A 27854-nucleotide genomic window follows, 5' to 3' on the forward strand; every position below is an offset into this window, starting at 1 on the left:
GGGGCTCACAGTACAACATTCATTCTCTCTGGCTCTGTTATTCTCTCTGGAATGTTCCAGGCATTTGTATTGGGCGAAAATGGATCGCTTGGTGGCAGGATGTGCAGATTCCTCACTTGTGTTTGTGTGCTTCAGTTCTGTTCTCTTCCTATCTGAGGCCTCTGTTCTCATTTTCTAGGGCCTTTGTCCCCACCCTTAAATGCTGACTCGAACCAGCCAGCTGCCACAAGGGGGCAGTAACGCACATTGCACTTTAAATGGCATTTGGGATATGATTGTTTCTCCTGACCTGATGCACCTGCTGAAGTCTTAGTTCGTGTCACATAAGTAGTACTGGGGACAGTAGAATACTATTAGCAATTGCATGATTTTTTAGTTCCTTCAAGTCAGTTAAGACCTATCCGTCTTCTACACCACTTGCACAGTGTGGGGCCTTTATGAGATTCTCCCAGGAGTAATTAAACACAAGGCAGGGATCACCCTGGACAGGGTGTTGTTCCGTCAGAGAGCTCATGCATGCCAAGGAATTCCGACATAACTGCACATTTTTTGGGCAGTGGTAGAAAATCTGAGATGACAGAGCACATGGAAAAAATATATTCTCCCTGTGCCCACAGCACTGGAGTTATGAGGCTCCAGTACCATGCGCCCATTCATCGTAACACCCCTTTGTTGAGAAGCCTTCCATCTTGAGGGTTATCTTTCTGTAGCCTGCCTGAGTGAATGATTTTTCCTTCAGTAATTGTTAGTGCATTGTTTCTTTTGGGAAAGTCTGGTGACCTCAGCATTGACCACCATTAGCACCCGGATCACTTCTGCATCTCGACGCAGTAGTTGTACATCTTTTTTTTTTTTTTCTCTTCTCATGCAAGAATTGTGACACAACCGTAGCAGCTGAGATGGCAACAATGGTTGTACAACCCAAAGGTCTCTAAAGCATTTTGAAAGAGTGGCAAAAACAGGATTCATACGTGTTACTTGGTGCATGAATTTGACTGTAGAAAAAGATGATGACCCAGTAATGAGTCTGACAGAAATGTTCTTCTGTAATCTTCCTGCTCAGCTGATAACTCCAAGAGTAACTATGGTTACGCTTGGGCTGGTGTAAGACGGCTCCTCCCAGGCCTGAGTTCACTGTTGCTTTTATTTTTCAGAAAGTTTTTATGTACAGTGTATCATTACTATCACATTGCTTCAGGACCATCATCTGCCATGTTTACACCGGCAAATCCGGAAAGTTCTGGGGCTTCTCCAATTATGTCCGTTTCAATTCATCTGTTATTGTTTTATTATTATTTTCTTTTTGAACATTTAGAATGCCTCTTTGCAAAGTCATAGGCATGCTTGTACCAGAAAGACAGAGCACATACATTTTGACCTATCCGGTTTTGTGACTCTCTGCTGATGCAGTCTCTTCTGGTGTTCTGGGATTCTGAATGTAGGAATCTGGCTGGAACACTTGTCTGCGGTGCCCAAGGGATGATTCCGATCTCACAGAGCCTAGCAGAACAATCAGCATTTTCACACAATGAACGAAGCAAAAGAGAGAGAACTGAATAGTGGTTATTGGAGTTACATTACTGAAACAGAAACCCTGGTCTGATACCTTTAAACTCCTCTTCTGCTTGGTAGGAAATTGTGAGTTAGTTCAAAACTCCAGATTAATATCTTAAAGCCGCAGCGTAATTTAAAAGGTCATCAGGTGATTTGTTTTTCATGTGTTTGGCTAGCTAGCTAGCTTATTCACAGTTTCATACAGGTTAGGTGGAGTTGTGTGCTGTACAGAAGAGTGAGCTAGCCTTCGGACGACATACTATATCACATGTTGCCACATCATGGACTGGTGCACCCTGGAGGAATTTTCGTGATGCTTTGAAAGGTGATTGGCTGAGAGGAGGGGAAAATGCTCCAACTTCAGGGAATCTCTTGAGAAAATTGTTGCACACCACAACAAAATGTGTCCTCTGCATTTAGCACATAACAGAGGACAGCTAACTGAGTACCCAGGGAGCAGTACTTTGCTCAGCGGCACCTTACTAGTACATTGCTGGTTAGGGACCTGAACTAGCAAACTTTGAATCGGAAGTGCATGTCCCTAACCATTAGGCCACCACTGCTCCAGGATTTAAACCCAGGACCTTTCGCACCCAAAGCAAGAATCATACCTCTGGACCAACAAGCCAGCTAATTTTGAACCTGGCTGAGATCCATCCGCTGTTCACGTACAGTCTCATCTGACATGGAGTGTGAAAATGGTATATGGCGCACAAAGCTGCCAAACTGAATGTTATACTGGAAGGGATACGACCGAATAATGCTGCATCCAAACATCCAGATGCACAGAAGTTTGAGATTTCAATTTTAAAACAGAAAAGACAGCGTGGAATTTTAAGAAACAGTTCCCTTTAAATGCCTTTAACCATCAGGAATGGAAAGCCCCTTTCCCCACTCCGATTTCATCTCTTCACTCCCCCACTTCAGCACAGCTGGTTCCTTAATTAAACAGAAATGGCTTTTTACCAGCAACTGCAGTCAGTCTGTGATTGTGGGCGATGGGACGTATCCTCCACAGAAGATCGTCCAGTGTTGTGACTGGTTCAGTTCAGAAAGCTGGATGATGTGAGCTTTCTCACAAGCTACATCAGGATACATGTAACACTATGAATATAACAAGTGTGGCACAGCATACATTTTCACTGCTGCAAGGGTCCAGCTAATGACTGCAGCAAAACCTTGACATGCACTGTTATTGACAATTCATTTAAAGCTAGCATGGAAAAAAAAAAACAATTAAATATTAATCGTTCCTGCGTCATCTCTGCTCACAAAAGAGACATACTACTGAACCCACAACATAGTATTGCTCTTTGTGTTCAAAAAATGTATTCAATTCAATTATATTTCTATGGCTCATTTTTAGAACATTTCATTGTCTCAAAGCGTTTTACATTATGCCTGCCCAAAGCCCCCAGTCAGTCAGCAAGCCAGAGGCGACAGTGGCAAGGAAAAACTCCCTAGGAGGAAGAAACCTTGGGAGGAACCAGACTCAAAGGGGGAGCCCATCCTCCAGGGGCTGGCAGAGGAAGTCAAATGAAGAAGATAACAAAATCATAATTTACACAGTGCAAATTTTAAGATTTTAAGAGTCTAATTGTGGAGAGCAGGCAGGTGATGGCAGGCAGACCACGTCACAGGCAGAAGGGCGAGCAGGCCGGATAGACATCGCAGGTAGTAGAGGCGTCGTGGGCAATAGAGTAGGCAGAATTTCTTGATGTACAAGTGCTTCAGCCTAAATGCACAACATCATCTTCATGGAAAAGAATTTCAGGTCTTTAAATAGAAAATTTTATGCTATATCTGCAATATTTATGCACCAAATACCCAGTAAGTGTCACACCTCCAGCTCTGTGTGTGGGAGGAATATATGTTTGCATGTTGTGCTTATAAAGGTCTCCTCCATGTACTCCAGAAAACATTTGTTTAGGAGATATGGTCTCAAAATTTCCCATAGTGTGCGAATGTATGTGCTCTGTGATGGACCAGCATCCAGTCCTATGTTTTCCCCTATCTTGTGCTCTATGCTTCCTTAAAGAAGCCCCAGTCTGCAGGTGACCCTGTGCTAGATCAGTGGTATAGAGCACTGATTGATGGATGTTCATTACCTGTAGTGTAGAAGCTGATCAAACAAAATGTTGCCCGTTTCGTTTGATTACTGTGAATAGCATGTGTTGTGCACTAGCTTGCATTCAGCAACATAACACCCAGCATATCATCTCTCACCATTCATCAATCTTCCAAACATTTGTCTATTTCAGTGTCAGTGGGGGCAACATGTCCAACTGCACACCTTTGGACTATAGGAAGGAACCAGAAAAGTCCACACACATAAACAGAGCAGGGACAGGTCAAACCCCCCCCCCCCCCACCACCACCAAACCTGGAAGTGTGACGCAATGCCAAAGTTTTTTGTCCCACCAGACCACTGCTTCTTTAACTGCACCAAAGAAATCACTGACTGAATAAGCTAAGTATACTTTCACTGGGAGTGCCTATTGATGAGGAAAAAATAGCAACCCTTTCTTGAATGTATAAAATATGGACTTACAATACAATAGACTGAAAATGAAAAAGCATCTTATGCTGTCGACATAGACTGTCATAGTTTCTGTTTGGCGGCATGGTGGTGCAGTGGTTAGCACTATTGCTACACACCTCTGGGACCCGGGTTCGAGTCTCCGCCTGGGTCACATGTGTGTGGAGTTTGCATGTTCTCCCCATGTCGTCGTGGGGTTTCCTCCGGGTACTCCGGTTTCCCCCCACAGTCCAAAAACATGCTGAGGCTAACTGGAGTTGCTAAATTGCCCATAGGAGTGCATGCGTGAGTGAATGGTGTGTGAGTGTGCCCTGCGATGGGCTGGCCCCCCATCCTGGGTTGTTCCCTGCCTCGTACCCATTGCTTCCGGGATAGGCTCCAGACCCCCCGCGACCCAGTAGGATGGGCGGTTTGGAAAATGGATGGATGGATGGATTTCAAACATAGCAATGATGACTGAGTGCATCTTTGGTTCATTGCTTGAAGTCAAGGGAAATGTTTGATTGTTTCATTCTTTCAAGGGGGGTCTTCTTGGTTGATAATTTGCACAGACTGGGACATTGCAAGTGGATCTCCAGACTAGTTCCAACTGTTAATTTAGAATTATGACACCATGACACCTAAGCTGAGGACATAACAGGTTTCACAGAGAAAGTCACTGTCGGCTGCCAATGCTTACCAGACTAGTTCTCCTGCCTAATAACTTGCAAAGGCTGAGGCAAAGTGGGTTCAGCACCCACACCGGTACCCTACTACTTTAACAAAGACAAGCTGTCTGATTCAAGGAGTGACTCAATACTATTTACATGCCACTACAAAATGTCACCACATGTATATTTAATGTATATTAAAGTTTTTTTAAACAACTCAAAACATTCATTTGCAAGTTTGACACATTATGGTCAGACAGGTTCGAAGACCTAAAACACATTATTATAATTAAACTTAATAATTTAAATAATAAATGATTTCATTAACAACAATAACAATCTTAAACACCTTGTGGCATAATACCGTTTGACTTAGTGCAGTAACAGTTTGAGTAATCCTGAATGTCATGCTAGTATGGTCCACGGTAAAAATAAATAAATAATAATAAAAAAAATAAATAAAAACGTCTTGACTATTTTGCTAGGCCTGAGTAAAAAAAAAAGTCCTTGCTTGGGTTTTGCAGGGGTGAATAAAGGAGTAACCTGTTTTGCTAACGGGTTACAAAATTATTTTCAATTACTGTTTACGTGATTCCTCTAAGTCCTGCTCAACAGAAAGTATTTGAGTGCAAAACAATCAAAGCTAACCAATAACAATAGTGCTGAGTGTTTTTAACACAACTTTCTACAGTGCCGCAAATAGCATAGGCCTTATAAAGCTGCCTCTTAATTTGTATTCCAGTGAACAGTTCACCGTTAGTAATTGTTGCATTCTCACTTAAATTTGTCTATTTGACCGTAATACACTCGATGACACTATTTCCTTGACATTAACAATTCCATAAATCAATAAACAAAGATATTTCACACTAGAGTCACACAGCAAAGGTTTAATTAGATATCCTTATATAATAACAAGGTGCATCGAATAACACAATGTTAGGATTGAATTGCTGGGTTTAAATATTCGCGGGTGTGTATGTGTATGCTGTTATATGTTACAGAAGTTAATATAGTTTTTAAAGCACCAAGACTAACAGACGCAAAGCGTTCGCATTTAATTCTTTGTTATCCGGACAGACTAGTCTTCAGTCTAAGTGCGTCGCGCTAATCAAAGAGCGCAGCGGGGCTCCGGCTCGCACTTTGCGCCTCTGGTCCCAGCGGCGCGTGGTGACGCGCGCCGTAGCGTGGGGTTTCCCGGGGCTGAGCGCAGGGTTACCGCGCCCATCGCCGCTTGCTTCATGGCCGGGGGAAGAGACTGAGGTGCGGGAGAGGAACGAGAAAGCCTGGCGAAGGAACGAGAGGCAACAAAATAAATAAATAAAAAATACCCAGCCACACCAGACTAGAAGGGTTAGGGAAGCGGCCGCGGGCTCTGAACAGACGCAGCGAGTCGGGGCGGCGCGACGCCCGTTTGGTGAGAATTTAACCGGCTTCACGGCTTTGCGGTGCCTCCTGTCCGTTTGCGCCGCCGGCGTGCCCGGTGTATTACACTCGGCAGGTCGGGAAAATATATATCATTTAAAGAACTGGGGAACGGGGAGTGCCGCCCCTCGGTAGCTAGTCGGCTTAGCCAGCTGAAAGTCTGCTGATCGCCGGTTGATGAGGAGGAGCGCAATCGGACGGTTTCTGTCTCCACCGTCACCAGTCAATGCCATATATACACAACGGACACCGACGAGTAAAAAAACTGGTGAGCACATCTGTTTTCTTTCAGATTAACTTTTGAACGTGGTTATTAGACATAAGGTAAAACAACCTATGGAATGTGGGCTGCGGGGGGAAAGGGTTAAAAGCGGGTCGTTGGAACATTATATTCGGCGACTGGGGGGTGGTGGCGGCTGACTGATACATCTGGCTGGATTTTTAAACCGGGTTTAGGGTTGTCGATTCTTTTCGGAGAAATCGCCCCGCGGCTTGTTCAAACGGGTTTAAGGCGGCGGTCTGGGTGAATTATTCCTCCGACTAGTTATAGTGTTATTTTTGGCGTGGGGGTGGGGCGGATTGTGTCTTAATATATATCTATTTTTTGCTTGTTACAAAACACCCCGGTGCTGGTTTTAATAACTGGACAGTCGGTCGGATTAACAAATATTAAAGATGCAGTGTTGCAAGAAGTGAGAGGGGTGGTAAACGATTCGAGGAAGGAAATGTTTCATGTCGGTCTGCGGAAGACTTCCCGTTTACACTTAGCGCAGCCCAGCTCAATCACCCGGCCAAACTCAGTTTAACTGTACGTCGGAAATCGCCGATCTGCATGGATTATTCAGATATATTGCATATATTTTTCGTGCGTAAATGTACGAGGCCAGTAACTGGCTAACTGATTCTGTGGAGGTGAATAGATCGAAAATGAGTATGGATGGCCGTTTCGGCTGGCAGCAATAGGGACGACCCACCACCGCCTCCCAGCGAGTCCATACTAGATAGCCGAGAACCACCACCCTCCCGTCTCCCCCCGTAGCAAATTCTACCAGTTTTTTGTGGTGCTGGAAGAAATCGCGGTCGTGTCATCACCCGAAGACTGATACCTGTCGCAAATAATGAAATATATAAACGGTGTTTCATATTCTCCTAAATTGCACACATCCAGAATTATTTATTAAAGATGCACCTAGTGCCGCCTCACGTGATGGAGAGCAGCTTACGATCGCTGATGAGTGGAAAAATGGGGGGGGGGACCGACTCCCAAGATGGAAAGATGTCGCATAGACTGTGGTGGTACAGACTACTTGTGTGTGTGGTTGCGTGGCAGCTTCCATCGCTGGGTGCCTGCATGTTGCATTTCGTATCTTTAGAAAGGCCAGGGACGAGTGCACTGCCAGTTCTCACATTCATATGTACCTCGTTTTTCCCCGACCGTGTTATGTAAAATGGCTATAGTGACAACGAGAAGCGTGTGTTCTGTCACAGGAAACTGTCTGTGTGTTTGAACGGATTTCTTTTTTTAAAATATATATCCAGCAGTACTTATTTTTGAATAGGTGTGTATACTAGATGTTTAAGTAGGTTCTGCTGCGTTTAACGAAATACTAACGAGGAAATCGGATTGTGGGAATCTCCTCATTTAAGACGACCAGCTCCTGTTCTTTTCCGTGTGACTGGCGTCCCTTAGCAGCCGCCCCCTGTGCCTCCGCTATCCTTTTAGTGTTACAGCGAGGAGGAAATTCATAGGTCTAAAACAAGGAAGCAACGAGTCCGGCCCTTTTAAGACGAGCGGCAAGGGGGGGGGGGGGTGTCTTACAAAAATATTAAACCCCGAAACATGGCTTGTTTCGCCAAATTGCAGTGCATAGGTCTGCACTGTTAATGTAGCCGATTTCTTTGCCGGATTGTAGCATACGTCGCGTTAGCAGAGACTGTAAAAAAGCGGAGGCTTAATTCTTCACAGATTGGATACCCTAACGGAGAATCATAAAAAGTAGAATTTTACGTTATTGTGCACATTATTTAACCTTTAATGTCAGAACGAGAGCTATGCCGTAATATATTATATTGGGTTGTATTTGTTTTTGGTAATTCAACAATGAAGAATCGATCCCGTTTTATTCTACTCCCTTTTGAATGAATGGGGTTCCTGTGTTCCGGGTCCGGGCAGCTGCGGCGAACAAGATGGCGCGCGCTGGCTCGAGCACAGTGCGTTCTCCCAGCGCGAGACGTCGGCGCAGAGGAGGTCCCCCCTTCCTTTGGTGTCGCCTTGTCTGCCCGACTCAATATTTAACCATGTTTACCTATTTGTCTCATCTAATGGTGTGTTTAGGTTAAAAAAATACAGTGGAAGGTGACATCATATAAAACCGTTAAAGTGTTTAAAAAGTGACGTGCATCGGTGGTATTTTTGACCTGATGCACGCCGTTAGTTTTGTGGCTTTCTGGAAAGTGTATGACCTCACCCTGTAAAAAGTTTTTCTGTCAGAATATTATAGTTTTAAAGAATAAAGCAATATTAAATCCCCCCAGCTTGCACACCTAAGGGTGTTATGTTCATTGCTAATGTGCTTAGCGCCATGCTGAATAGCATACTGGGATGATTAAGCTGGCGCGTTTGATCCTGTGCTGTATTTGTGACATTGCAGAACGCGTCATATGTGCCCACTGGCAAAAGTGGAAAATATTTGGAGCTGGTGGAATAAGTGTTTTTAGACGGCCTATTGCAGGACGGTGTCAAGTAGATATGAGATGTGGCACAGCTGGTACGTTGTTTCAGTCTTGCACCTTTAGGTCTTTTCATGTATTGACAGTATTCACGTTCAATGGTGCATTGTGGGAAGGGCCTTCGCAGTGGAAAGAACATCACTTGCATTGCTCAAGATCTTTGCCTTTTCTGTACAAAATACCATATTGCAGGAATATTTTACAGATTTTAAACAGTAAGTTTTCTGCCCTCTCTTTAAGAATGACAGCTGTCAGCCTTACGTTTCTTATAGTACTGCCTCTCCAATTAGTATATTGCAACATCAGTTGATGGGCTGTCCTTTTTAAGAAAGCCTTGTGAGTTAACCCTTGTAGTTTCTTTGCCTATCCTCCCTACCCCCTGCACACAAACACAATTAGGTGAATCAATGAAGAATGTCTTATAAACTGAGTAAAGCAATAGAACCTACAGAAAGATTTGGTGAAGATACACAAATTGGGGCACTGGGTGCTTCATCGAGGTCTGGACCCCTCCTTCTGTGCAGAATCCTCTTCCTCTGATTCCCAGTTTCACAGCCCCTGTAACCAGCCACTTCTGGAGCTGGTGAAGGCCTAATCCTATTCTCACAATAAATCTACTCCTTGGTGAGATTATGTGTAGGAAAATGCCCTACCTGCAGTTTTTTTTTGGGGGGTTCTGGCTGTTCAAACTAAGAAGCTAGTTAGCTCAAATGGCTGCTGTTTTTTATTTTAAATAATCATATGAAGCAATTGGTGGTGTGTTTTGTCACAAATTGCTTTTTGATTAGCTCAACACTGGTATGGACACAGTGGGTTGGCAAGGATACAGCTCACCGCCCCAAGCTTCCCTTCTTGCGTCTCAGGAGGAGATCCGCTGTTGTACCCTTGAGCAAAGTGTCTAACCTAAATTGCTCCAACTTTATAAATAGATGAAATTGTAAGTCACTTTGGATGAAAGTTTGTGGCCCGAGTAATACAGTATTGGTGGTAATAGCCACAATCATTTTTACAGTTGGGAATGTGGTATTATACTCATCAGTGGGGAAAAGCAGTTCTCCATCAGCAGTCTCTCTAGCAGGGTTCAAGGATGTCATTTTCTTTTTTTCTTTTCATGGTACATTTCTGAAGGTGTTTCATGTGTTATTAGTTGCAGTATTTAAATAAAGTCATGATTAATTGCTTGTAATCACTCACTTGTGGATGGGCCCTTATGTGATAGTAGTACTCCACCTTATATGGTTTGGCACCATAACCTTGCAAAAGCATGGTCTAATTTACATTAGTCCAGTGTAAAAAACTGGTTAGTTACAGAAGAGGTGTCCAGTAGCTGTTAATAAATTTATGTATCTATAATTGCTAATTTGGTCAGTTTGCGATGCCAGCTGATAGTCTGTCACCCTTTTTTCACAATGACATCAATATTCTCTGGCTGAAACTTATTTTTAGTGTCTTGTTTTTGTATGTGAGCAAACGTGGAAGTGTTTCACTTTCATATACCACTATTGTCATATATAATCACAGTATTAACTAAATTAAGAAATGTAAAGAATGTTTGACCTATCTTAATGTATTATACGCGTGTGTGTGTTGAGAGGGAATGTGTCACTGTTACGTTTGCTTTTTTTTGACTAGATGCAAAACACATGACATCTTGGCCAATGAAAAGATGTTTTATGAAATCTACTGCACTAGTATTGTTAACATTTGTATTTATGGTGGTCATTTGTATAGATTACTTTGTATTGCTAGTTTTAACAGGTCTGACAGCTAACAAATTAACATCAGGTCATTAACATCATTAGCATCATTGTTAATTGTGAATATAAAGCAAGATTAGTTTGTATCTTGTTGATACTGACAGATTTGCCTCACTAACAACAGTCCACAAGTCCATTTAAAACGAACCATTCACTGATGGCTATGTAAATGTAGGTTTCAGTTTGAGGTGTTAAGGGTGTCTCAGTACATTGTTTTAGGTTTATTTTGTGATGTGATTTCTGAGACAATGCGTTTTTCACATTCCTGAAATAATGGATTTTTGCAGATACATGTTTTTCATTGGACAGCAATTTGTGTGTGAGAGAGAGAGACTGCATTCTAAATTTGCAATTGATATTATTTTAAACCCTTGTGGTCTCTCTTGAGAGCTTACACCTCAGGGTACAAGTGCAAAGTACATCATGCAGATCAACCACATGCAGGTTTTATTTTTGTGGGGGGGTATGCTCTAGTACATGCAGGATGTTGCTATGATGGAAAACAATGAGTTAATCTGTGCCTCTTTTTTTGAACTTCCTGACAACTTACTCTTGCACACATTGCATCTGTTATTTAATGTAACTGCAGAGGCTAAAAATGAGTGATCACCTCTTCTGAGTTGAAATGAAGCCAGTCACAGGAAAACAGTCCTGTGTGGCTTAGTTGTATCAGTTAAAAATCACCTAGGATAGAACTAATAAGGGGTCTTTGTTTAAGTTTGTGATTATGCCCCTCCCCCCAACTCCACCCAAAAAAAAAGAACCAGGATTTCTGTTTAAAAGTAGGCCGCTTGTAGACTGCTCTTTGCACGAAGCAAAATCCATATTGATTTTTTTTGTTGACAAAACACACTTTCTGTTTGATGACTAGCTAAAATTGGGCCTATTGCTAGAAGTGGCTGTGCTAATCCCTCTGCTCCGCTTTGTTTGGTAGGTGGGTAGAACACACTTGGTTTCTGGGGGTTGGTAGCTGGTGTCACAGGTGCAACCTCCAGGCTCAAGCTTCAGCTCCCAAGTTTTAAATGTGCTTTCCCGCCATTCATAGAACTATTCAGTATTTTGACAGTTTCTGAATCTTTTGGGTGAATCTCGATATGCATTCTTCACCCTACTTGTGTTCGTGTGCCCGTTTTACGTCATCTTCCATTACCAGTTCCTACTACTAAGAACACAAGTACACGATGATGGTAAAAATCCCTGGATGTTGGTCTTGCTCCACCCCAAATATCAAGTATACATCAGATGCATCCTCACTGAACGAGATCAGTCCCATGATTGTGGTCTTGGTTTTGAGGTTCACCCTTTGTGTTGTCTGCCACTCTGCTTACTGTCAGCTGTGTTGCTGTACTTCCTGGCTTGTATTTTTTAGTTGTTGGTGCTCCTCTGGGTGACATCATTGCTATAGGCTAAAGCAAAGTCTGGCATCTCCAGCTGCTTGCAATGTTATGAATTAGCCAGCTGCTGTCAGCTGTGCTACATTTTTCCATATAGCACAGATTTTGCTCTTTAGGTAGGCCCTTAGGTAAGCCTAGGCCAGCTGTCCTCCAGACAGCATGAAACAGATTAAATTCCTGCTGTTTGGATTTCAGCTTTTAGGATTACTGCCGTGGTTAGCAATCGTGCTAGTTTTCATTTTTTATAATCTGGTCATAAGCAATGCAGAAAAATGCAGCTTAATTTGCCGTTTGTACGGGTATATTAGAATTCTTTAGTATTTATGTATCTGATCTTGCTGTCCTTTGAGGCATACACACATACAGGTGAGGGCACAGGGTCATGTGCTTATCTGGAGTCTCTGGAGCATTTTCTGGGCTTAAGCTTCGCCTCATAGGTGACTCTTCCGCTGGGCACAGGACTCAAGCTGGCAACCTTCTAATTACAAGCACAGAGGCCTGTCAGCTGAGCCCCTCACACTAGGCATTTCCATTGATACTGTGATGGTAACGAGCTTCTGTCCTGCGCGGAGGGCGAAAAGGAATCTTTTTCGGTTTACTGCTCCGTGGTTTGCATAGAATTCATGATTACAGGCCAGTGTGATATTTCTGGCACCAAGTGGTATATTTTACCAGGCGTTCAGAGCAGAATCCAGGGAAAGTACAGTGAGATTTCAGAAGTTGATGGAGGAAAGTCTAGCCAGCAACCATATGCGTCTGCTGTGAGGCTAATTCTTCACTTCAGTTTTGATCAGAGGAACATTAAATATTCTTCTCCTTGGTATTCACATTTTTCCATCCAATCAGATTGAAGTAGTAGGACTGAGATAGAGGTCAAGGTCAGCAGTTAGGTGCTTAGCAGGTAGGGGCACAGCACAGGCACACGCGGGCCTTCAGAAGCGAAAGACGCACATGGGCATGCTCCCAGAAGCCTAAGCTCACCCCAAAATCTTGTCGCACCTGATTGGGTGTGGGTGTTCACACTGAGGATGCGTTACAGCAGCCAGGTTCAGGATCGTGCCCGGGCACGGAGGAGCCCAGAGTGTGTAAGTGGTCAAATGCCTGGGTGTGGTCTGTAGGCATGAAATGCGGAGCATGTGCGCTTATTTCACCCGTTGAAGTGTCTCTCGTGCACTCGTGCCTTGATTATATGAACCTGTCAGCAGACATTAACCAAGTGGAGAAATCACAGCTGTGGGTGATAACATGGACCCCTCAGAATGGGGCATCTGGGCTCCTCTACAGCATCTGTCCCCACTAATGATGTGCTCCATCTCAGGCAATGCGATACACATCTTGATGCATTGCCAGTGGTACAATGCATTAAAGATACATAAGAAGCAGGTACTATTGCGATGTGATACAATTCATTCCTATTTTGACACGGTGCAATGCATTGCCGGACATGCCGCCTCCTCCCGCGAGACTTGGCCAAGAGACTTGCAGAGAATTGGCCACTTGCAGCAGTGAACTGGAGATGACAGAGTGCACTTGAGGCACAATTTAGAGAGTGGGAATGAATCTTAATATCAAATTATTGGTCACGTTTTTAAATTAGGGTACAGGGCTTCTACTAATAATTTATGTAACCCTGGTTGTGTACTACTTCCAACTCGATAACTAGTGATCAGGGCAGGCCAGGCCCGAGACCCTCCTGTTCCGTTTGCTTTGTTGGCGATTTTCGAATGACATGGTGAGAGAGATGCTGGCCCAGGTGTGGTAATGCAGCGGTAACCGTGGTGACTAAAGGTGTTCTGACCCAGCAGGGAGTGCAGTATGATGGGAGAGGTGGGTGATGGTGAATACGACTTAATGAAATAAAACTAAAGACTTGCTTGTAGGCCTAAATCTTAATTTAAAAAGTTTTTACTTAAGCAGCAAAGCAAAAAACAAACTTTGGACTGTATTAAAGATTCTTCCTCCCGTCCCCATAAACATAATGAGCTGGCGATTCTCCCTCTACACACACAGCTTGCTTTTGCATGCGACAGTTTTCCATAGTCACAAATTAAACTTTTCAATGTTGGCTCCATAGAACACAGTCAAATACAACAAAATTATAACATGTAATATTTAACTAGTTTCTGGCTCAATTGTACTTATTTGCACTGAAAGAACTCACTGCTAATTAACTTTACCAAAGCACACAACGGTAAACACAGCTTTTAATCAGAATCTTTTAAATAAACTAAAGAAACTTCGACTTGGCTCATTACCCAACATGCTTCAACATATAGACATACGTATGACTTTAAAAGGCTTTAAAAACAGACAGAATAGAAAGCTTGAAAAGAAGGTTCACGATCAAAGACGTGCCCACCTGTAATCTGGAAGCATAATGCCCCCAAAAAAACATTAACACCAGTTGTGAGCTACAAAATTAATAAACCAAAATTATTTAACTTGCTATTCTACATTAATAAATTGGATTTTACCAATGCAAAGATGTTGGAAACAATGTATCCCAAGTTCATCCCAAATTGTATCCAGTGCACAGTTTTTAAATTGGGGAAGTCACATTATGAACTTTCATGTGGATGCACAGATGCGAATTAGTGAATCTTATCATCCCTAGTCCCCAACATTTGCCATCCAGCTCAGTCTGCTTTCAGTTAGCAGTTCCAGTGAACCGGTGCTGTCCCCCTTCACAGCACTGAGCTGCCAGCTTCCATTTGCTAGCAGGGTGTTGGCCTGCATGCAGGATAGCTGCAGTTAGGGTTACTGTGACACTGACTGGCAAGCACAATGAAAATGCAGCCAACGTTCAAAGCACAACCCATGCTTGTAAGAAGGACAAGCGTGTTACCAATTGCTCTGTGATTGATTTGGGCTGGAGGTGAGATGCTGACTTACAGGCTTTATTTCTTGTGATGCTCATGTCTGCTGTGGCATCCCTTCAGTTGGGGGGGGGGGGTGAGTACCCCCCTCCACACCTATGAAGGTGAGATTGCTGTGGAAACAGCATTGTTTAATGGACAAGTATCCCCTGTGTGCGAAGGAGAGGTAGACGGAGATGTCCTTTCTGCTGATTGAAGTCCTTTTGAATGTGTTTCTTTGTGTCTCAATCTATCACTTGTTGTGCACCCCCCTGCCACCATTTAGGTATGATTTGACAGGTTCTTTTCAGCCTTTAGGCGTGCCATTGCACTAACATAGGCGAGCATGCCAATTCACAGTGATTAACTTGAGCTAATTCTTGATGTGGGGTAGGATATTCTGTCCTTGAGTAGGAACATCTTCATTTTGTGTTTGTAGTTTTTTTTTTTTTTTTTTTTTTTTGTAGTCTTTAGTTGCAGTATACATGGTTGCCTTTTAGTGTTTGTGATTGATGCAGACACCACGGGGACCTGGACCTTCTATACAGCCTGAGGTGAATCCCTTGTGTTTGGTTGCAATGGAGTGCTGTGTGCAAAGCAACCCAAATACAGATACCCAAAAGTAGCAGGACACTAGGCTGCATGTGCATGCTTGGCAGTGTGAGGCAGTCATGCTGATAATCAGGCTAGGCCTGCATCGATTGTTATTGCCTCGATTGGTCAGCCTGAGAGAGCTTTGAGATTCATAAGCAGGACACTGGTTTTTGTGGAATCATGGCTGAATTTCAAGACTTGGGGGTGGTGGGAAAATCAATAGAAGTACATTTTATGTGACTAGTTGAAGAGGTTGTGTGCCTTAAACAGCTGTGACATGCTTACAGACAGGTGAGTAATGAGTAAATACAGGTCACGCTTCGTTTTGAAGTCACTCGCCTGGGAAAAAGTACAGCCTTTCTTAATCTAATAAGCTTCTCAGTTCCTCATGTAGGGCTTTTTAGAACTCTTCATGGTAAGGTCCAGAAAGTGTAATGCTCAAGCCTTCTACAAGTCGTGCACATGTTTGTGTAAGCTTGTTGCATCAGCAGGCTGGTAAAGGGTGTGTGTTCCTGTGGTCCTCATCTGGGAAGAAAATATATATATGTATGTTTTTTTTCTGAAAACCAGCCCCACCCCACCCTCAAGGTAGAAATATCTGCTGAACCAGGCATAGCTGTTCCACCCCTTTCTGTTTTCAAAGTCCTGCCTCAGAGGAGGATATGGGGAAAGGAACGGTGTGGGGGAGGGGGGGGTGTTGTAACCTTTGACCTCAGAACTGGCACTGTATGTGCCAGTTCCTTGATCACTGTATTGAGATTCATTGTTGACTGCCAGGGTTTTACAAAAGTCAGAGTGCTGAAGCCTCTAGATCTGGTGAAAACGATGGTGGTGTCTTTCACAGCTTGAGTATGAGAAAATGTCTTCTTAGGCGATTTTGTACTTCAAATGCTATTTATGGGTGGTACCAGTGTGTGTGGATTGTTTACATGCTCTGGGTGTTATATGCCCCACTGACTTTGATGCAGGCATGGAGCCATGGCTGTTAAGTCGTCCACATGACATTCATGTGGGTAACCTGTAAGATGTCCTGTAGCACTCCTGTTTAATCCCCAGAATAACACATTAATTTACTACTGGGCACCAGAACCCTGTGTTTGGTCCAGCATGTTGGGAAGCATGTTATATATATGTGTTGGACCTCTTGGTGTGACATTTGACATTGAGATTCCTGAAAACATGCCATAAGCTGAGTGTAATTATCTAAGGGATACTAGCACATCAGCCTGAAGCTTTAAATCTGTTGACCATCAGTGGGTGCTTTTGTATGGCTTAATGCTCCCTACATTCGTATCGATGCCCGTGAGTGAGTGATGAACCGTAAGGTAAGAAACCAGCAGGATGACTCTGACCTGTGTTGCTTTGGCCCAGCTTCGTGCAGCGTATCTTAGCTGCAACCACTGCATGCAAAAATGCCCTGTTTCTGCTTTGCATAACTGTGCCGTTTGCATCTCGAATACGGGAGAGGAAGGAGTGCCGGCTGTGGTTTGCAGAGCGCCTGGTGGTGACGATTTGCATTTGTGTTTCCTCTCCGTTGTCCCGTTCGCTGTGCTACTCTGACCGCTTTGTTTGACACTTGCTAACCAGCTGTCCATCTGCCGCACGCGAGGCAGGATGGGGTCATGAAGACCCGGATGGGTTTTGGTTTGCCTTTAAACTTTGATATTTATATATAAATATAAAGGAAGCTCGAATGCGGTGTGGATTTAAAAATGCAGCTAAATAACCAGAAGCTCTATCTGTCACACTAATAATTCCTCTATGCGCTTCTGGTGGACTGGAATTCAGGAGTAACATGCTTTCAAAAAGTCACAATCAGACAACATCCCCCACGCATACCAAACACTCCCCAGTCGTGTGCCTGCTGACCTGCAGAGTGCCGCACTTCTATAATTGTGTGGATACCATTTGTTTTTTTCTGGTAGAAACTCATCACATGTATTGCAGCTCTGATGGTTTGAATATGACCTTCTGTGTTTTTTTTTTTATTATTATAAGCTTTGAATGTATCAGCATCACTATTAATATATTGCATTGTTCATTGTTTCACTGACTAGTGAAAAATATTGACTGTTGATTTTTGTTGTTTTTTTTGCAGTTGTGGGGTACTTTTAACTTCTAAAGGATGGTTTTTTCATTTAGCTGTATCTCACCAGGAAGAGGTAATTATTTAACATGGGTCATATGCAATGTGCTCTGGTAGAACGTGCTGAAGACATCCGAACTAACAGGCAACCTGTCTTTGCGTTTGTAATATCATTAACATCTCATTGTGGAATGCACTGGGCCTCACAGCAGGGGTTGTGCTGCTTCTGTGATATGTCCTGCGTGCCGCTCACCCGTGCGGCTGGAAAAGGCCCCCGCCGGCTAGCTCTGTTATGGACCCTGCTACATTTTATGATTTAAATTTTTAAATGTTGCTTTTCAAAATATTAATGTGCAGAGCAGCAGCAGCACAGTTGAAAAATATTAGAATTTCTGTCCACCTGCCGTGTGTGGCCACTGCTTTGATTTCTATTGAGTCTACGTTTCCTGTGATGCTTAAAATCAGCATTAGCCATGAGATCATCCCCAGAGGCTGTGGAACAATTTGGAGATGGAAGGATTCTTTTAGAGTCTTCACACTGTGGCTTGTGCAATGTTATTTTGTGTATAAAAATAATTGGGCTTGTTGTGAGTTAATCTTTTTGTGATTTGTTTGGGGATGTCGTAAGTCATTTGTCACCTTCAGCTGTTGAGTACATTTTTATGCATTGCATCATGTTTAGCAGCTCAGCAGGTAGGTCTGTGGCCTCACACTTCAGAGACTCCTGCTGCGTGCAGGTTCCATGTTTCTTAGATTTCGTGTTCACTGCATCGAAAATGCAGTGTGGGATAGATGTGGGGTGTGCCTCACAACTGGAGGTTCTACCTGTTTTACAGTAACCTTTCAAGTTAACAAGAGGTATGTGAAACATTCAAGAGGCTTATATTCTGCTTGGAAGTGAAACTTGTGCTCCCCTGTCAGAGTAGATAAAAGTACACGCACATGTATGGCTACATATGTATGGCGGTGACATTTACTCAGGATACTGTGAATACTTCGGGATTATTAAGCCGTATGGTTGCTGGGAAAATTCAGAAACCTAAACAGTACATTCTTTTACATACTTTGAATTTTCACACTTTTCTGTGAATTTAATTGAGTAGTTTGCATTTTGGTTTAAAGATGGGGGGGATAATCTAACATTTAAGTGTTGTTGTGAAGTGATGTTATGACCAGCATCTTGTTCAAGCTTTTCACTTTGTTACGTTTCTCCTAGGTAGCCATTTTTCTGAGCACCATCTTGGGGTCAATCATTGTGAACAAAACAGGTACAGCTATGTTTCCTGCTGGTGGGGTGGGGACCTGGAGAACTACAGACAGGAATCTCTAACACAAAAATTGCCGGTCGTCATGAATGCCAGCCTACCTGCACTGGACTGTGCAATGGCCTGGTGATCTGACTGCTTTGCCACTAGAGGGCCTTCCTAGATCTCCACCTGTGCTAGTGCAGGTGTGTTATTGCCGCAATGGTGCTAAGGAAGAAAGAAGGGCAGGTCATGTCTGCCAAATATTTAATATGGAGGAGGTGACATCTATGACTGCTTGTTTAACTATTGCACTGTCCCTTTTCCTAAAACTTCACAGTATTCTGCGTCGCTTGTAGGCTGGGAAGCATGTGGGGGGAAAACTAGCACTGTACTTAGTGTTCCCCATATTCCTGGCTTTAAGGGATCGTCGTCTTAGGTTCTATATCTGTTCTTTGCTTACTGAAAAACGCATTGGGGAAGGAGGAACACAAGTGTTGCGCTTATTCCACTACTAACTGTAATCTCAGTATTTATTCCCATGGCAACATAAGAAGCAACAAAAAATTACAGAATTTTACTGGATTTTCTGCTTTATGGAAGATTCGGGATCCGCAGGGATGTAAACCTTGCACACCTGATGCATGTCGGTATCTTGGGTTATGAAGCCAAGGGGCTTGCTGGGTTGGGATCAGCCACATAGAACAGGTGTAATCTTAATAGGATTTGGCCAGAGGAATTGAACTGGTGGTTTCTGGGATTAGCTACTGATGCCAGGAGGAGCGCTGAGGGTCTTTGGTGGGTGGGAAGGGTTGCCATGTCAACCTTGATGGAGTGTAACACAATCACTGCAGCAGCTAGCTGAGCCGGAAGACACAGGCATTTCTTTTAAAGGGGGGTTGTTTACCTGAACATAGTCCAACTGCAGAAAAACGTGTGAACCGCAGGGGTGTGTCCCCAGACCCAGCAATGCTTAATACACTCCTGGCAAGGTTGCCACCTGCTGTCCAAAAAGGGAATCACACTGAAGGAAATTACTGAAGTGTTCACGTCACACAACTAGTGCTGCAAAAAAGGATAATTTTTATAATCGATTAATAATTTAGGCAATCAACTAATTAGTTGGGTCAAAACACTGGGGTTTAGAGAAAAAAGGAAATGCTTTACTTAAAAAAATAAAATAAAAAAAAAAACAGCAAGAGGTATCTTTAAGTCAGTTGTAATTTAAAAATGAATACATTGGTGAGAATCTAGGGGTGTAACAATTTAAAAAAAATTCAATTTGGAACTCACCTCCGTTTTTAGCATAGCTTCATATCTGTACCAATAGACACTCCTTGTAGCCTTGCGTAGTCTCTCCGTGGCATTTTTGACTCGCAGAGGAGATTTCTGCCTTGTTCCAGTCACACAAACACTTCTGTGTTAGTCTCAAATGAGTTAACATGTCACACGTGTTTCCACTAACATCAGTATTCAGTGTAATATATTCAACAGACAGTCATTGTCTTATCAGCTACTTTCTCTCTGATATTGGTGTAATTTAATGGGAAACCAAAATGTTCCCAAACTACTGATTTACCTGAATTGGGGAAGGTCTTTGAGCTCTCCAGCACTAGGTGTAACAAACTCACAGCCACAATTAACATAATGTTTTGTGTTTTGAGCATCTAGTTGTGGATTTAGGTTTCGCCGGTGTCAAATGTATTCTTCCTTGCGCATTCCAAACTGAAAATTATGTAACAGCAGTACATGACGAATTTCTGTACCATTAAAGCCCTCAGAAGATCTCTCTTTGATACACTGGTTTGGCAAATGTTGCTGGATACTGTACTCTTTGACGATGCAAGATTAACATTATCCCATACTTTTGATGTTTGGTCTTGTTGACCCTCCTCAGACAAACCCGCTTTCACCGCCATATTTCAGTTGCTAAAGATTGTACTTGGCACACCATTGTTATTGTTGCTAGGTGATGTAATTATACACAATTTACGCAACTAACCAAAAAAAATGCAACTAATCGATGACAAAATTCATAGTCGCCTATTTTATTATTAACTGATTTGATTAATTGATGTAGCTCTGCACACAATATACCAGCAGCTGGTTAATATGACACACGTTGGTGTGGTAGCCTCTGGCATCAGGCTGTTTCACCAACACCTGCATGGTCGTTCCACAAACAGAGGATTAGCGGGTCCAAGAGGTGACTATAAGGGCTGTTTGTGCTGCTGTTTTGATGGAGAAAACCTTATGTTCCTTCCTTTCCAGATTTGCCAGTGTCTCGCCGGCCAGAGTGAAGTCTACTGTTTAGAGGAAGATGAGTGAACTGGACCAGCTACGCCAGGAGGCTGAGCAACTCAAGAACCAGATCAGAGTGAGGGGACATCCCCTGCCACCCACACAGACACACACTTCAGATGACCTGAACAAGTCTGAAAGGTTGTAGTTAAAATGTTGACCTTCTGCACTTTCTCTCTGTGCTTGTTTTCAGGATGCCAGGAAAGCCTGTGCAGATGCCACCTTGTCCCAGGTGAGGAACTGTTCTGAAGAAGCAGCTTTGGGGCAGGAGTAGAATCCAGTGGTCCCTGACTTTCTGTCAGAAACTACTGTTGTCCATGAAGATGCATGTGAATGCTCTGTTTTAGCTCAGCACATTGTGTCAATCTGCCATGTCATAGAAGTAGGATCTGTCAGAGTGCGCAAATTCCCATGATGGAGTCCCTAGCAGCCACTTGGACCTTACGGTGAGGTGCTGACTAACAGCTCTCCTGTCTGTCTGCCCAGATCACGGCGAATGTGGATCCCGTCGGCCGGATCCAGATGCGCACTCGGAGGACCCTGAGGGGTCACCTGGCTAAGATCTATGCCATGCACTGGGGCACTGACTCCAGGTCAGTTACAATACCGTGGTGTCATAAGGCCAAGAAATTGCTCAATGATGTAAAGTAGCAGTAATGATTTTGCACTGCCTTGCAGGCTCCTTGTCAGTGCCTCCCAGGATGGAAAGCTAATCATCTGGGACAGCTACACCACCAACAAGGTATGCTGTTTGCTTACATGATATTGGTGATCGATACGGACAACGATATATTTTTGCCTAATGTCATCTATGCTGATCACCGGCTGACCTGTGCTACTTGCGGGCGGGATGGGAGGTGGGGAATTACCGGCAGTGAAACACATCAGAAAGATTCCACTCTCTTTATTTTTAATGAATATTGGCTTATACTGATATATACTAGCAAGATTTCTATACTAGCAACTATATACTATAGATATATACTAGCAACAAGTGCTTAGCTGGAGTACTTGTTGGATTTGATTTGCCCCAATTTAAATGGCCTTCATCTTCGTTCACTTACATTTAGCCCAGACTACCTTAAATCTTACAAATCATGTGGTTCAGCAAGAAATCCTGCTTTCTGAAATGGGCCCCCGGCTAATTGTTAAGCATTGTTAGCAATATGAGTTGATACCACATTATGCTTTGTATTGCGCATATAACTCTGTATTAAAATGTCAACAGGTAAGTTGTAGGCTGGGAAGCATGTGGGGGGAAAACTAGCACTGTACAATAGTATTGTGTGCCCGACCGATTTAATGAGCCACAAACAAGACGTACGTGCCAATAAACAGTATAAAACTACAGCTTTAACTTCTGTTGATAATGGGCGCAGCCATCTTGGATTCTGGACTCAGGGTTGTGTAGATTTCTCCGAGTTCACGAGTCAGAATTCCGACTTCAGGGGCCATTCCAGTTGAAATCCACGACTAGGAATTTCCAACTTACAAGATCAAATGCAATGCAGCAATGACTTCAGCCAGAATGGAATGGAGTCCTCATGGGACTGTGTGCTTTTCCACCAAGAACCGAGCCGTGCCTGAGCTGCACCACAAAGAGACGGTTTTCCGTTATATATTATGTGAGCCGAACCTGAGCCTTTCCCGTGCTGACATGGCTGCCTCACCACCATGGAATCGGTCAAAATGTTCAGATACCAACGATCTGCATTGATATGCGTGAGCATATTCCATATATTGGTCATTATTAGTAGTATTGGTGCATTGTCGATAACTCGGAACAATTTCCTACCCCCTCCTTAAAAATGTACCATAGAATGGCTGAATGGAATGGATTCGTGATACAAATTTAAGCAAGCAAATGGAAATTCAGCTAGCGCTTGATGCTAACACGGTGATTCTCACAGATGTGCTTGTGGAAATTGGCACGTAGTAAGTCATAATGTACACAGTTTGAACAGTAAATTAGCATCTCATCAGTTTTACGTCACTGTCACTCTTCTTTATCAAGCTGACCCTTCTGCAGTGGAAACCCGGAGAGAGCTGGATCCGCACTGTAACTAGTAACTCTGTGTGGTACGGCTTGGGTACGGCCTGGTTCCTGTATGCCAGTGGAAAAGCGCCACTGATGGGACGGATTAGTCCTGAAAGTTGCTGCAGGAGCAGCTGAGCGCCTTGGTGTTGATGTACCGCATCCCCCACGCAGGTGCATGCTATCCCTCTCCGTTCCTCCTGGGTCATGACCTGCGCCTATGCGCCTTCCGGGAACTACGTGGCCTGCGGTGGCCTGGATAACATCTGCTCCATCTACAACCTGAAGACCCGCGAGGGCAACGTGCGTGTGAGCCGTGAGCTGGCTGGACACACAGGTATCGGCAGACGGCCTCTGACCAGTTCTTTCTCTCTCAGCCCTGCGCTGTGGCTCTGGGAGATTTGAGTCCCATTGCACCACAACCTGGCCAAATTCCACAAGGATTGATCGCACCATGTGACTTGGGTTTGCTGTATTTGGCAAAGACAGGGTTCACACTTCAGATCATTCATTGCTTGAGAATGTGCTTAGGAAGGTGTTATATAGGGTTGCTGATTACTGACTTCAGAACCATTCAGAGTGGACTTGTGTAGGTTTCAGCCAATCAGTGATTACAAAAGCAGCTGATGTCAGGCCCATTGAGAATGGTGCTTCTCATTTTTTAGTTTTGAATTCTGAGGTCCCTCTGCTGTCCCCCGACAGGTTACCTGTCCTGCTGCCGTTTCCTGGATGACAACCAGATTGTTACTAGCTCTGGAGACACCACTTGGTGAGTGTGCATGGGGAGGGGGTTCTGTATGGGTCTGGTCCTGTCAGTTTGGTCTAATCACATGTTGATCACATGATCTAGCGCAATCTTTGCTTATTTACTTAATCTGTAGCTCTCTAGTTTTAATCTGATTGGTGAATCATAACTCATGAAATTCCTCGTCCACCAAGAACTGAAGTTCTAATCACAAGTGCTATGTGTCCATTCCTCAGTGCCCTCTGGGACATCGAGACTGGCCAGCAGACGACCACATTCGCCGGCCACACTGGTGATGTCATGAGTCTCTCACTGGCTCCTGACAGCCGGCTGTTCGTCTCCGGGGCCTGTGACGCCTCCGCTAAGCTCTGGGACGTGCGGGAAGGCATGTGCAGGCAGACATTCACCGGCCATGAGTCTGACATCAACGCCATCTGTGTATGTCTGCCTTCTCCCTCGACCGTTTACAGAAGGGCATCGGTTTTCACATGTGCAGTTTGTTTACATGCTGGTAACTGCTGTCTGTGAAATATAATTTCACACTAGACCTATATCACCTGTGTGCCTCAGGGAAGAATAAAATGAAACACTCAACTGTTTTAATTAACTGGACAGTCCAAATGGATGCCCATGTGGTGCTCAGTCGCTTCAGAACTTTGGCTGTTGGGCAGCTCGCTCACTCATGCGTGTGAAGCTGAGAGATGCTCCACCCCTACTCTGATCTCATTGCTACAGAATTAAGAAACAAACGTGAAATGATACTCTTGTGGTCTGCAATGAATCACTGTATTTCTGTTTTAAGACATTGAGATAGTAAAATTGAAATGTATACAAAAACTTCATTTTACGCTTTCTTGCACAGACATATCATAGAATCAGACAGGTCATAAAAAATAATTTTTGTGGAAAGTGTTTATTTAAACAAAGATCAAGGATCGGTCCCTTCAATTAACACAGCAGCTGTTTTTAGTTTACACAAGCAGCAGCAGTCCAGGTATTTCCGGATGATCACACGCACGGTGGTTTTAGGTCACAGGTAGCTGAATGGCCTTAAATGCTCTGTGATTCTCTCCCAGACATCTGCATGGCTCATGCTGGGTCTTTCTGCCCATTTCCCGACCACAGTTCTTCCCCAATGGCAATGCGTTTGCCACGGGTTCGGACGACGCCACCTGCAGGCTGTTCGACCTGCGTGCCGACCAGGAGCTGATGGTTTACTCGCACGACAACATTATCTGTGGCATCACCTCCGTGGCGTTCTCCAAGAGCGGCCGGCTGCTGCTGGCAGGCTATGACGACTTCAACTGCAACGTCTGGGACACCCTCAAAGCCGACCGTGCTGGTAAGTCGCCTCGTAAAGTTGGACCACCAATCAAAAATGCGTAGCACCACCAATCATCACTAACCACTGTACCACCAATCATCACTAACTCCAGTGATGAGTTAGATCAGCCAAACATAGCAGCCAAACCACTTAGCTTCAAGAGCGTTGACCGAGCGCCATTTAGTCCCACTGTTTGTGGGCCTGACTAAAAATCTACAGTCGTGCCTAAAATCATAACAATGGCCCTTCATTTGCTGTGGTTTCCAGGTGTTCTGGCAGGTCACGACAACCGCGTCAGCTGTTTGGGTGTGACAGATGATGGCATGGCGGTAGCCACTGGCTCATGGGACAGTTTCCTTAAGATCTGGAACTGAGGCCTGGAGGTGAGTGAGGGCCGCTCTTTAGCAGATTGATCAGTGCCTTAAGTGACTGCTTCATTCAAGATGATGGTCAATTTAAATGGAATATACTCAGAATATAGCAACTTATGACGCTAAAATATGCTCCAACTTTTGACCCTATATTAAAACTCTTGGATGTTTTTGGATGACCAGGATTAAAGGGGCGGCCTTAAACTGGCCCAGAAATCATTCTTATACTCTAGGGAGCAAATAAAACTGATAAATTTAGGCTTGAAGTGTAGGCTGGTCATGGTTGAGTGTTAGGGGAGCAGTATGTTCTTTGTGACCTTGCTGCCTCTGCTGGTGAAAAACAGTACAGCATCACCCACCCCCCTCAGAACAATGAGTGAAAGGCTGTCCTCTCCCTCCTCTGCAGGCTGCGTTCGGATTCAATTCGACTGGAAGACCATTCCGACATTTAAAGTTAAACTTCATTGTATATCCAATCTTCTCAAACAACAAAAGAACTGTAAAGAAAACCCCAGGAACCTTCAATGGGAAAAGGCCTTTCCTCTTCCTCCAAAATAAAAATAAGAGCACAATTGATAGCCCCCCCCCCCCCCCCCCAGATAAGAGCAGCGGAGAATCCCTGTGGTATGAAATGAGTAACAAGGAAATTTGTGAATTTTTTTTTTTCCTGGGACCATTTTATGTTTCTATCTTGAAATAGGAAAAACACAACACTATCATCCCATGCAAAAGTGTCATGTATCTTGAAAAGAAATGTTGGAGTGTAATTGTACAAAATGGTTAGTTTTTAATTTTTCCTTTTTCGTTTCAAGGATTCTGTGGGTGAAACTCTTGGTTTGTGTTCAGAGGAGAATGAGCTTTTTTTTTTTGTCTCAGTCTAAGTATTTTGGATTTCAGTTTGTAGATAAGTTTTAATACAGAAGCCTGCCATTTTTTCTCCAGCTTTACTGGTTAATGTACCACAAACAAATGGTGAGAGCTTTATTGGAAATTCCAGCCAGCTTTCAGAGGATGCCACCTCTGTACGGTTAGTCCTGGATGGTTATTCCTTTTACATTTCCTTACTGTTTTTCTGTCTTGCCACAAATGGAAACTTTGAATATACTGAGTAACGTTAAAGCATCCGCTAACCAAGCACATACTGATAAAGGTGATGAATGCTTGTTTTTACAAACAAAAAGAGCAGTTAACAACATTTTGTCCTTGTACATTGTTATTGGGTAATATAGAATAATTTAAGATTAACCACACATCTGTGTTTCCTTTTTTATTAATAGGCCAGGGTTGTGCGTGTGTGTGGTTGTGCGTGTGGGTGTATGTTCGGGGAATCTCCCTCCGGAACTTCCTGTTTAATCTGGGGGTATGTTCCGTGCTTGGAAATGTAGTTCCTTCTGTATGAATGAAATGTACAAGTTGCCGAAGATTAGTGAAACTGGTGTGTTTATTTTAAGGCGTTAAAAAATACAAAAGTTTCAGCCTGGGGTGGTGGACTCCTAGAGTGACACCAGAAGGTGCATCTGGGCCTCAGCCTGAGCGAGGAGAGTCGGCCTTCGCTGTATGCATTCATCCCCCCCCAAGTCTGAGCCAGGCACGGAACCGTACATCAAGCCCACGCTGTCCACATTTACAATGATTTGTTGTGAAATAACCACACCACCTCACACACACGCATGCATACACACACGCACACACTCAGACACGCATGTGCACACATCCGGCTAAGAGATTGATTTATGTAGCAGCCCGTTTTTTCCAGTACCGAAACGAGTGCTAGAATCATTTTGTAACACAGGATTTTCTGACTTAATTTACTGTAAAAAATAAATAAATAAAAATTTCAAAAAAAAAAATAAGGGGGGGGCCAGCCTGTGATGGGCAGCGCCGCCCCGTTCCTGCGACAGATGCCGTCCTTAGCACTAGCGACATCTTCCATTTTGTTGTTTCCTATGCGACACTGTACAAAACAATGTGATGTAATTGTGTTAGGCCTGGAGTTAAAAAAATAATAATAAACAATGAATGAATTTCCTTTTCTCTTTCCATGAGAAGTGTAGAGCTGCACCACTGTACCCACTTCAGTTTTTTTGTATTTAATTTCAAAGTCTTTCAGTGTACTGCAGAAAGCTGGATGCAAGATAGAAACTATATTAAAATGTACTGTTATTTAAGATGTAATAAAAAAGCAGTTTGAGACGTTTCCCTGTTTTGTCTCTGCCTAGTGCGCCTATAGCCAGTGACTAGTCGGTCAGC

At 43.6% G+C, this 27854-nt stretch overlaps 1 protein-coding gene across 5 annotated transcripts; it reads left to right on the forward strand.

Moving 5' to 3' along the window:
- The first annotated feature begins 5919 nt into the window (after nucleotides 1–5919).
- LOC125747207 (guanine nucleotide-binding protein G(I)/G(S)/G(T) subunit beta-1) lies at nucleotides 5920–27801 on the forward strand. 5 transcript variants are annotated; one of them, XM_049022129.1, is made up of 13 exons: nucleotides 5921–6436; nucleotides 17597–17660; nucleotides 18801–18852; nucleotides 21100–21205; nucleotides 21323–21361; nucleotides 21616–21722; nucleotides 21808–21871; nucleotides 23339–23501; nucleotides 23867–23933; nucleotides 24146–24347; nucleotides 25035–25251; nucleotides 25501–25616; nucleotides 26011–27801. In XM_049022129.1, exons 4-12 carry the CDS (start codon nucleotides 21149–21151, stop codon nucleotides 25605–25607), a joined length of 1023 nt encoding a protein of 340 aa, XP_048878086.1. In that variant the 5' UTR covers nucleotides 5921–6436; nucleotides 17597–17660; nucleotides 18801–18852; nucleotides 21100–21148; the 3' UTR covers nucleotides 25608–25616; nucleotides 26011–27801. The 5 variants fall into 5 exon arrangements, with proteins under 5 accessions (XP_048878089.1, XP_048878086.1, XP_048878088.1 ...); XM_049022132.1 differs by lacking the exon at nucleotides 18801–18852 and having other exon boundaries at nucleotides 5920–6436; XM_049022131.1 differs by lacking the exon at nucleotides 17597–17660.
- Nucleotides 27802–27854: the final 53 nt, after the last annotated feature.

Source organism: Brienomyrus brachyistius, chromosome 8 (assembly GCF_023856365.1).
Source record: "Brienomyrus brachyistius isolate T26 chromosome 8, BBRACH_0.4, whole genome shotgun sequence".
Classification (NCBI taxonomy): domain Eukaryota; kingdom Metazoa; phylum Chordata; class Actinopteri; order Osteoglossiformes; family Mormyridae; genus Brienomyrus; species Brienomyrus brachyistius.